The following is a 12,137-nucleotide window of genomic DNA, read 5'->3' on the forward strand; positions in this document are numbered from 1 at the left end:
CTTCAGATGTCATTCTGCATATACGTCATTCTGCACAGTGACGCTCAAACAGTCAGTGAAGTAACAATAACAACACATTGTTGAGTGGAGGGAGACTTTATACATGATGTGACAAACTGCTGACCGAAAATATTACATGAAATTAAATCAAATAACCAGTGCTATTATATGACAAATGTTAAAGGTAATTTCTGATGTAATTTGAGCTTTTAGCCAGTTTAGGATGACTAATATTGTAATTTTCAAAACGTCATTACAGCATGTTCTAGTTAAATATATACTTTGTTGGAAACTGACTAAACATGATGTATGATGTCACAAAATACACAGGACCACGATTTTTAAAAATTATTTTATTCTCTTCACTCACTGGAATTAGCTGTGGATACAAAAGTGTAAATAATTCAGTGAGAAGTTTAAAATGTGCCTCAGTAATCTTGAACAATAGTCTTTATTTACACTTGAAAATGTAAAATAAAACACCCAGACATCAGTACAAATCCAAACATAAAGTATCCTAACTGTAATCGTATAGAGCTAAAGTAGAAACTCATGATTTTCAGTGTCAGTCTATAAGTGATTAAATGTTTAATCTATAGTATGTTTAATTTTTTTAAAGCCATCACAAGTTCCCCTTTTAATTTAATTAATTTATTTATAAGACATGAATCAACATTTCTGTAAATGTGCCAGTGTTAGCCACCTGGCTAATTTTCAGCTGCAGTCCTTTGGCAACATGTTCTGAAACCAGTGACGTGATGGTTACAAATGTAGAACCCAACATCTTTTAATTATTCACAGCTGACAAAAGCTGCAAATCCTCACATTTAAGATGCTGGAACAAGCAAAAATCATTTGACTTAAATGATACATTTAGACGATCCATCATTTCATCAACTAATAATTTCAGCACAAAAATCTGTCTTTAAATACATTTTAGCCACACTGAATACAATAAGTTTAACCAATGACAGATGAAGTGTCTAGCTGATGTGACTAAGATGTCTCTGCAGACGTCCTCAGCTCCACATGTATCCCATCCTCTTCCATTTTTCTCCTCTGTGAGACTGGATCTTCAACGGGATGACAAAGGACAGACAAACGCTGGGGAAAAAAGATGAGTGAGTAAGTTTACACACAATTGTAATCATTGGGACACTCAACAAGACCTTTTGGACCCCTGAAGCTAGGATTTGGAAAAGGGAACTTCATGCTGAGTCCTCCTCTTTTTCCTTCTCATCTTGCAGAGCATCCCTCAGCTTCAACTTAAGTTGAAATCATTAATCAGACAAAGAAGCTTTCAAAGTTGCAGGAAACTCATTTGAACACTGACCTGTCTGAAGGTGCCTGCTGTCCAACACATCTGTCCAGCTGCCCACAGTGGCACCATGAGAACAGAGGAGAGTGTCATGGTCCAGCCTAGAGCATAGGCCCAGTCGGGGTAAACGTAGCTGTCGTTAATCCTGAGGTGTGTGTAACCAACCAGGTACATGATAAGGAAAATCTGTGAAAGAACAAAATAGAGTTTTATGAAAAAAGAAAAGATTTGGTGACACTAGCGCGATACTGCAGCTCAACAAACTCTAACAGGCTCTGTTCTACACAATACAATGTGTGTCATGTCTACATTGGTCTTTACCAGTTAATGGAACTAAATACAGTCTATTAATCCTTTTCTGACTTACCAGTGACAGCAGAGGAATGATGTATCTCCAGCACACTTTGAAGAACACAGATGGTCTGTGTCCAGTCATGTCCTCAATGATGTTAATAACACGGTCAGCACCTGATGGGAATTTAGATTGTGCATTAGACTAGTTTTTCTACATTGAACCTGAGAGCTCAACTTGAAAGCACATGCAAATAAGCAAAACAAAAAGAAGAAAAAGTCTTAACCAATTTGACAACACATGCAGCATTTAGAAGAAAGTATTACAAATACAGAAAACACAACCAAAATACAGAAAACACAACACAATACAAAAACCCTGCAAGTCACACAGAACACAAAATGTATTGTTTAATCTCCATATTGCGACAAACACAGGATCCTGTTAATAAGGTGGGATATTTTAAGATAAAACATTTATGCATAAGTAAATCTGACCCCAACAATCTCTGTCACATGTTGCTGATTAAAATTGCAGACTTCCAGGTGACATTTTGGCCAGACCTGGGGCCTCATTCATAAAACTGCGCACAGGATTCACATCAAAAGGTGGCGTACAGACGAAACACAGGAAGAGCTTATGCACAAAAATATTTACAAAACAGTGTGCACACACATCCTACGGCGGTTCAACACGAAATTTGGCGCACGTGAGAGAGCGTCTTGTCACATCCTTGTAACACCTATAGTTGCCTATAAATAGTCAGTGAAATGAATATTAATTCATACTGACTGCATGAAGACAAACACGGCAGAAATTCCACACAGCGTGAAATCGAAGTTCTTGTTGGGGAGGTTGAGGCAAGAAAAAACATTGTTTGGTGGACTCAGCGTGGGCATTACAAGTGCCAAACAGGCTTTAGAATGGCAGCATGTGACGGACGCAGTGAATGCTGCTGGCTCAGAGGGTCGGATCCTCTCCGAAATAAGTGGTCCAACATAAAAATAGAGTGTTTGTGCGACTTGGAGGAATCCCCCCTGAGTAAGTAGCAGGGGACACAGATACGCAAGATGCATCAGATGACCCTTGTACATAATTTGTATTCCCTCGTTTGAAAAGAGTAAACCAAATGCATTCAAGTTGTGCTTAAACATTTATTTACACAAAGAAATCAGACATTTTCTTTTGTTTTTAGTCACTGCGTGTTCCAGCAGGCTCAGTGGTGCTGCAGCTGAGCTGAGTGTGTACAGTTCCGCCATCTCCACTGCACCTCATGCGTCTCAACCCTCCAGTGACCGTGTCCTCACAGATGTAGGTTGCCAAGGAGTTAAAAGAGATAAGACTTGTTTTATGCAACACATCTGTGATCTTTGCAACTTGTATTATTTTACTATTGTACTATTAACAACTGCACACTGTATACTGTGTAGCCAACTCCTAATCAATATCTGTCACATCCATCCCATTCCCTTCTATTTAATATTTAAAATTTAAATCTGTTAGCTGCTCCTCTCACACTTCTTCTTTTGTAAATTCATTCTTTTTTACATTATTTTAGGATCACTTAATTTTTGTGCATTTTTTGTGTATATTTAAGACTGCTCCGAACCACAACACCAAGGCAAATTGTGCTTCCCTGCATGTACTTTGCAATAAACTCAATTCTGACTCTGATGAGCTGTACACTTAAAGATCTACTTAATAAATAGTAGTGTTATGTTCATCCTTACATTGTGTTTTACAAGCGACGCATCACATCCACATGCTGCAGTGGCGTTTTGCTGAAATTTCAAACTGTTTCTCACATTTCAACCTTCTGCCAACGGAGTCGCAGTTTCTCATTTCTCTATTTTATGTGCGTATGCATGGGTCAGAGTTTCCGTGGAGGACCACACATTCTCCCATCATTTGTTTTTTATAAATCTCAAAGTTTGCTTAGAAAGTGACGTACGCCTTCTTTTGTACATACGCAACGGTTATAAATGAGGCCATTAGAAACCGCTCCGAATAATCATATGTGACAAGTTTGGTGTGCAGTACTAAACTGGTTTGAATTCTACTTAAAGGACAGAGACTACTTTGTGTAATTACACATCTGAGCGTACAAAAATGACATGGAGCTCCCCAAGGCTCCATTCTGGGGCCTCTTCTATTCAACATCTATATGTTCCCACTAGCACAAATTATGGAAGACAACAAAATATGTTACCACAATTATGTAGACGACACACAAATTTACATAACCATGTCACCAGGGGCCTATGGTCCAATCCAAGCACTGAGCAAGGTCATAGAACAAATAAACGCTTGGATGTGCCAGAATTTTCTTCAATTACACAAAGGTAAAACTGAAGTTGTTTTTGAAGGCGAGGAAGAATGATTAAGAGTCAGCACTCAGCTTCAATCGATAATGTTAAAATCCAAAAACCAAGCCAGAAATCTTGGTGTAGTCATGAACTCAGACTTCAATTTCAACAGCCACAATAAGACAATTACAAAGTCAGCCTGAAGAATATTTCAAGAATTAAAGGACTTATGTCTCAGCAGGATTTGGAAAAACATATCTATGCATTTATCTTCAGTAGACTCGACTGTAACAATGTCTTTACAGGTCTCTCTAAAAAATCGATCAGACAGCAGCAGCTGATTCAGAATACTGCTGCTTGAGTCTTCACTAAGACCAAGAAAGTGGATCATATGGTAAATAGATTGTACTTGTACAGCACCTTTCTAGTCTTCCGACCACTCAAAGCGCTTTTTACACTACGAATCACATTCACCCATTCACACACTGAATGGGTACAGGGGCTACCATGCAAGGTCCCAACCTGCCCATCAGAGAAAGCTAACCATTCACACACTGATGGCACATGTTAAATGTCTTGCCCAAGGACACATCAGCATGTGGACTGGAGGAGCCGGGAATCGAACCGCCAATCTTCCGATTAGTGGACAACCTGCTCTACCTCCTGAGCCACAGCTCCAGTTCTCAGAGCTTTACACTGGCCTCCTGTCTATCAAAGAATTGACTTTAAAATACTACTGTTGGTTTATAAAGCACTGAGTGGTTTTTGATCTGCTGCTACATTATTAACAGACTAAAAACTAAACATGGAGATGCAGCATTCAGATTTTATGCTCCACATATCTGGAACAAACTATTGCCTTGCATATAGGTACAGAGGTTTCTGAGGTTATTTTATAACAGTTTGGTGCTGATTGGACAAAATTTAACCAGGTGTGCATCATTGTGCCATGACAGCGCTCATTCATCAACATCATTCCAGTAGAGATTGCCAGCACAAAATTAGGACCCAAAAGCTCATGACTTATTAATTAAAACAAAAACATTTGAAACACAGATATATACAAATAGTCAAACCATAATATGAAAATGGGATATAATATAAATACTTTTTTGCTTACCAAAACCCCAAGCCAGAGCCAGACACTCAAAAGCCATGAAATAATGAAAAGCTTCAGTACAACCATAATAATCAGTAAGCTGGAATATGTAAATCCCTCCCTAGAGCCAGAAGACACAAAATTTGAATATGAGAAATTGTTTTTAAACAGATTGTGTGTTGTTTCAATGTGTTTTCATGGACTTATTTTATTCACCTCAGTGACCAAAGTCAGATGTATGAAGAAGAAGGATGAACAAATGATGAGGACAAAGATCTCATGTCTTCCTGGTTTATGAAACAGCTTCGGAAACAAGTCCCTTACTGAGGTGACAAAACACTCAACTGTCACAAACTGGAGACAAAATAAAATCGGTAAACAACTGCATTAGTTTGTGCCTGAAATGTATTAGTTATTAATCAGAAGGTAATACAACAAAACAAAGGTTACAATATTGTAACCATAGTTCTATAAGTACAGGCGGCGCCCTCTACTGGACTCTATGGGCAATACTCCTCTCCAATCACACACATGCAATCTCTCACTGAAATGTGCATGTACGTAGCCGGCCAATCAGGACACACATACCGATTGCGTGCGTCCCACACCCTATATAAGCTGCATCTCGCTGCCGCTCACCATCCAAAACCACGTCAGCGGACGTGGGTCCATCGGTAGAGGGCTCCACCTGTGCTTATAGAACTAGGGTTACAATATCGTAATATCTCATCGTTCTATCTCACACAGGCTCCGCCCTCTACTGGACTCTATGGGTACAGTGGGCAGAGCCCAATGAATGGACGCCCTGCTGCGCCACAACCTCAGACTGCCTCACTGAGCCCGGCCAGTCACAGGTTAATCGCCACGGCCCACCTACTACTTTAAAATCCCAGCCGCCTAGTGGAACAGTAAGGGGCCCAACCCAGTCTGGTTAACATGGACAAGAGCTGGGTGAAAAAAATTGCCTAACCTCGCAGGGGTCATAGGTCATATACCAAACACACTACACACACCATTTCCCGAGTCATCTTGGATCACTGGAGAATGCCGGTGTTTCATTGGCAAGAGGGGAAGGAGGGAGGATTCAGGTGAATCACACACCACCCTTTTCACAAGTCCTGAGTTGCACCTGCGAGCACGGACCTTGAAAAGGAGCCCATCATGTCCAAGAGATATAACCTTATGTACGGACAAGGTGTAGACCAGGACCTTGCATATGTCCTCGACACTCACCCCACCAAACAAGGTCCTAGACGCTGCCACGGCACGTGTGGAATGCAAATGGACCACAGTGGGGGGGTCCTTACCCGCCTGCCTGTAGGCTTGGAAGATGCACTCACAAAGCCAAACAGTTAGGCGTTTCTTGGATAGGGCTTTACCACTCCCTCTCCATAGCACATGAGCAGCTGTTCAGTGTGCCAAAAGGGGGACATGCGTACAACATAACATGCTGACGCATGCCCTGGGCACAAGAGGTGCAGTTTTGCCTCCCTAGCACCCCCATGGGGCGGAGGACAAAACGCTGTCATCTGAATAGTTCTCGACCAAAATGAGCTCCTTATGTTCTTAGGAACAAAAGAGTTGTCTGGTCTGAGAGTAGCACCACTGTGGTCACCACAAAGCAGCAAACAGCTGGAGTGAACCGACAGGGCACCCAACTCGTTCACTCTCTTAGCTGAGGTCAACGCAAGCAGCAAAGCTGTCTTGAATGACAACGCCTTTAAAGAATAGCGCTCCAGAGGCTCACAGGGATCACCCACTAAAGCATCAAGCACCACCGATCTGGAGGAAGCGCTCGGCAGAGTATGCATGGTGGTGGCTGCATCACGCCGCTCTCTGCATGGTCCCATCCGAGGCACTCGAAGCAGATGTGATGCCTGGCAGCAGGGGCGATGAGACCGGGGCACAATGGGCAGGAACGAGCAGGTACTGGCGACTCCATCCATGGAGAAGAGAGGTCAGTGAGCTTTTTCACTGTAGCTGAAGAAAAGAGCATGGTGAGCGGTAGCGAGACGCTGCTTATATAGTGTGTGGGACACACATAATCAGTAGGCATGTTCTGATTGGCCATCTACGTACATGCAAATTTCAGTGAGCGAGTGATTGGAGAGGAGTATTACCCATAGAGTCCAGTAGAGGGCAGAGCCTGTGTGAGATAGAACAACATACATGTGTGTCAACACTGAGGAAAATCATCATCAGGAAAAAGCAGACAGTCCAGAGCTGTGGTAAAGGCATCAAAGCTGTTGCCTGTGGGTAAGCAATGAAGGCCAAACCTGGACCTGTGGATTGGAAATAAACAAGAGGAAGTTGGAAAATATGTTCTTTCTGTAGCTGTATTTCATTATTGAACACAGCATTTCATTTCAATATATTTAAAGTATATGGCTGGCAATTTTCTGTATTTTCTTAATGTCAACAAATCTTATGTGCAGAGCAAAAACCAAAAAAATTAATGATCCTACCTACAAGTGTTGTGTGTTTATCCAAAGCCTGATATTTCATATTCCTCTGCAGTGCTGAGCAGTAATAATTATTTTTTTCAGTAACAAGTAGTGCAAGGGAATGCAATTTGAAATAATAACATTACAGTTAGTAATCCCAGTAATCCCCTCAGCCACATCCTTTATCAAGATAACTTTGTGTGTGAGTATGTGTATGTTTGCTACTTGGTGTCTATGAAAATGTTTTTTATTGTGATTTTAACATGAACTCTTGGGAGAGAGTCTAGCCTTGAGCTAAAAGATATTCAAAAATGAACAAATTTCAAATCTTTGAATATACCAGACTCAGCCACAGCGTCGACAGTAACACCCTGTTTCTGAGCCATGAATCCAAGTACAGAGAAGACGACAAATCCAGCAACAAAACTGGTCCCACTGTTCAGCAGACAGAGCCAGAAACAGTCCCTAGAGGTCACAGTAAGACAGAATACCTTGTCAAAGAGCAGACATTTGCATTGGTATATAAGCTATTTTAGATGGTGATGTGAAAACAAGTGATGATTTATTGTAATATTAATGCATTGTGAACTGCATCGACTGTATTTGTTATTTTGCTTGTGACAATTAACTCTAACTTAGACTTTCACTTATTCAAAAACCTTTTAGTTAAAACTCTTATAAAACTTATTGTGTTTTGCTGCTTATACTTACTTGTAGCAGTTGTTCTTGTAGTCATTATAGCTGCTCAAAACATTGAGAGTTCCTGCGGTCAGGCTGTAGGAGAAGCATATTTGAGATCCTGCCTCCATCCAGACCTGTAATATAACAAATAAATATAATATATATGTGGTGGGGAGTCCTGCATACTGAAATAAAAGTAGCATGTGCAGTTAATTCTCTAGTAAGTCTTTTTCCAGAGTGGGCTCCACTTGCTGCTCCCCTGCAGGCAGCATCACCTGGACAACAATTGTCATCTAGCCTGAAGTCTCCTGTAGCCAAGCTCTCATCATAGATTCAAATACATACATTAATTTAATGAATGAACGTTAAAGTGTCTAAATAAACTCATTTTGAATTGGATCCAGATGATCTTCTGTTTTGTTTTTTCTAACTCCAATTCAACACACAAGTTACCTGTGACCTGTGGATTGCCAACCAGTCTGGACAGTCTTTCTCTCACATGACCTAAAATGACTCAATGTACTGTACATAGTATCAATATAAAATACCTCAAGGTTAGCCAGGCTGTTCAAATCTGGATACAGGTAGTAGTAGATCCCTTCCCAAGCTCCAGGCAGAGTCAATCCCCTGATGAGCAATATCAGGAGCATCACGTAGGGGAAGGTGGCAGTGAAGTATGCTACCTTAAAAAAAACATAATTTTAACATCATCTTTTTTGTCATAATCAGAATTAATGAGAATTACTATGAATAATTATAATTTTATTTACATCATATAGCACTTTTCCAAGCAGAGTTGCAAGGTACATAACAAAAAGAGTACAGCATAAACATACTAAAATAATTAGTTTAATTAGAATTTACAACTATGAAAAAGATAAAACAGTGAAACAATGAGGACCATATGAAGATAGAATTAAAAAAGGATAAAAATATAGCTACACTTTTTTTTAAAAAAGGCTTTCCAATCAACATGAGTTTCAACTCTTTTTCCTAGAAATTATGTTTACTACTAAATTTTCTTCCAAATTATGTTGTGTTGGCAAACGTAGTTACTGTGGAATCTCAGGCTGCGCTGTGGCTCATAGGGGATATCAATGATATAACCAGAGGCCTGACCATGCAAAGCCTAAAAATTATAATCAAAATATTTAAATCAGTTCTAATACTCACAGGGAGTTTGAGGTGAGCTACTGACTGAATTTAATTAATGAAAATAAGTTAAATATGAACTGTGGTTTCTACTGTATCTACCACAAGTGTAATTTTATTTAGGATAAAATATCAACTCACCTTTGCAGAGGATCTGACACTTTTCCAGATACTGAAGTACGTGAACACCCAGCAGGCCAAGAGACACAAAGCCAGCTCCCATCTCACACTGCCCAGCTCCTCAATGCCTCCAGACATGGCCAGCACCCTCTGTCTGAGGAGAGGAGAAATTACACATTAACATAACATTACACTGTTTACTACACTGGATGGTGGCAAAATGTGAAGGTCATCTACGATTGTGTAATTTATTAGCGCACTTTTATAAAGTTGAAAAGATAGATTGAAAAAAAAGAGAAGTCAAAATTGAACTGCAAAAACACTGAATCCTACATTTCCCATAATGCAACTGAGTAGCATCTTTCATTATAATCTTCATGCCTCTTTGTATGTCCATGTCTTTCATACTCCACAGCCCAAGTTTGAAACGCAGGCTTTCTGTTATAAATTTGTTTTGTCCAAGCTCGAGCTGAGATGACTTGGGTGACATCATCAAACATCAATCACAAGACATTTTACAAACCTTAGACAGCTTTAAAGGAACATTAGACTCACTCCCAGAACTCAATGGCAGCAGAGGTGGTGTTGGTCAACATGGTCTGATTTATAGTCACATTTGGCGACATAGAATCCAAAGTCTGAAGACCCACACAGTTCACTGGTTTAGAGAACAAATGACAATGATAAATGTGAGGAATCACTACTACAAACTAACAGAGAACATTTGACAACAGGAAGAGAACAGAACAACTAGTGCAGAACTGACAGATAAACTGCAAACTGTTGTTACTAGTTGTATGACATAAAAAACAAGCGGTTACTGGTGAGAGGTTTTGAGGAAGTTCAACAAGTTCAGCAAGTACAAAACTTTCTTCTTTCTATGTAATTTAATTCCAATTAATCTCTCCTTGTTGAACTTGCAAATGTAGACAGATGAACGGGGCAATATGTTTGCCAAAATGTGCAACCCTCTGTTTTCTGTTGTTTCCTTGACACTCTGTCCTCATTTGCTCCTTATTTTTGCTGTTTCACCGCATTAAGTGATTTTATTTAATCTCACCTTGACTACTGTAATGCCCTGTTTATCTAACATTTTTATATAATTAAAAGTAAACTACAGTCGAACCTTTACCTGTATTCCAGGTGTTGTCACATGTGGCCCAGGGGAGCTGGGATCTGAATGAGAACACCAGGTAGAAGAGAGCCCAGACTTGGATAATAATGTAGATGAAGTCATAAAATTTCAACACAAAATATCCATATCCAATTCCTAAAATACAGAAAAATAGTTAATAGTTTAGTTAAAATAGTTTTAATCATTAGATCTACTTTAGATATTCATTTGAGCAACATATCCAGAGTTAGTTTGAGACACAAACAATTTGATTCCTTATCATTTCATGTACATGAGCTCAACATAAATCAACTCACCTTGTGCCAGCGGACACAATTTCCTCCAACAGGTGATGAATCCTTCCTGGGTGTACTGACCAACTGAACTCTCCAGTAGGAACAGAGGTATCCCAACCACCACAGCTAACAGACCATATGGCACCAGAAAGGCACCTATAGGTATATAAATACAGAGACATGTATGATCATGGAAATTACTAATTAATTTAGTGTAATCAACTCTTCAGTAGATTCAGAATTTGTATGATTGACCTCCTCCGTTCTTGTAGCAGAGGTAAGGAAATCTCCAAACATTGCCCAGGCCAACCACATTTCCTGCAACAACCAGAATATATTCTGTTTTACTGGCCCATCGTCCTCTGTCTCCATCCCCTCTCTGATTCTCTCTTTTCCTTCTTTCTTTGTTCATGTCAAGATCAAGAACTTCGTCCATTGTGTGTTTCTGTTATGATTCCAAAATACTGCAAACTGATCTTTGCTGCTTATATAACATGTCTTTTCCTCATTTTAATATACAGTCATCTCAAAGCCAGCGATCATTTTAAATACAAAGCCAGTCATTCTGGTTGGTTAAGGTTTTTAATTTGCAGAACTCAGAGGAACTCTTAAAGAGTCATTTTGTTTATCTTGTAATAAGGTTTCATGGTGAAAATATGCAACAGCAACCTGCCTACAATAAACCTGATAAATTTATAGTAGCTCAGTATTTCAGTTTTACCTTTAACAGATTAATTTAAATGATACAGCAGTGTAAATGAGTGTGATATACATAATTACAGTTACAGATATCGATGCTGTGAATAATCTGAGCTTGTGGGAACATGTAGATTTGTCAGGTGAATGCCAACCAAAAACTAGATGCTGGTCATGGTAATGGCATATATCAAAGGGAAGACAACCACACACTAAGATCCAAAAATGTTATTAGATGTACAGTACTGTAACCTGAAATGTTGGTTTTATAATAAAATCATTGGAGCTTTGTGTGTGGTCGTCTTCCCTTTGAAACATGTGGAGTTTAAACAGAAGAGACTCAAGTATTGATCCTTGAGGATCTCAATGTTATATTTTGCACTCAGATATATCAGTTGGCACAAGTCCAATTTTGCGTGTAGATGACACCAATTCTTCCCATTAACTTCTGTGGGAGGCAGATGCATCCCCAGTCTCACATCAAAACATGTAATAGCTACGTTGGTCATGTGACTGTCAAGTTTCTGTCTGCTCAAAAACAAAAAAAAACAAAAAAGCGATGCCATTCCTTTTAGTCTCAGTGGAAAATGCAATATTTTGTAATAGTTTCGGCATTAAA

The 12,137-nt window shown here is 39.5% G+C and overlaps 1 protein-coding gene across 2 annotated transcripts; it reads right to left on the minus strand.

The window, feature by feature from the left end:
* Positions 1 to 655: 655 nt before the first annotated feature.
* LOC121908249 (sodium- and chloride-dependent betaine transporter-like) lies at positions 656 to 11,792 on the minus strand. Of its 2 annotated transcripts, XM_042428127.1 has the most exons (14): positions 11,078 to 11,792; positions 10,844 to 10,978; positions 10,545 to 10,682; positions 9,968 to 10,070; positions 9,434 to 9,566; positions 8,689 to 8,823; positions 8,171 to 8,274; positions 7,800 to 7,924; positions 7,185 to 7,297; positions 5,232 to 5,369; positions 5,037 to 5,136; positions 1,686 to 1,786; positions 1,334 to 1,504; positions 656 to 1,104 (listed from the first exon to the last, which is right to left on the minus strand). In XM_042428127.1, the coding sequence occupies exons 1-14, from the start codon at positions 11,256 to 11,258 to the stop codon at positions 997 to 999; spliced, it is 1,785 nt and encodes a 594-aa protein (XP_042284061.1). In that variant the 5' UTR covers positions 11,259 to 11,792; the 3' UTR covers positions 656 to 996. The 2 variants fall into 2 exon arrangements, with proteins under 2 accessions (XP_042284061.1, XP_042284062.1); XM_042428128.1 differs by lacking the exon at positions 11,078 to 11,792 and having other exon boundaries at positions 10,545 to 10,588; positions 10,844 to 11,066.
* Between the last annotated feature and the right edge of the window lie 345 nt (positions 11,793 to 12,137).

This window comes from Thunnus maccoyii, chromosome 12 (assembly GCF_910596095.1).
Source record: "Thunnus maccoyii chromosome 12, fThuMac1.1, whole genome shotgun sequence".
NCBI classification, from domain to species: domain Eukaryota; kingdom Metazoa; phylum Chordata; class Actinopteri; order Scombriformes; family Scombridae; genus Thunnus; species Thunnus maccoyii.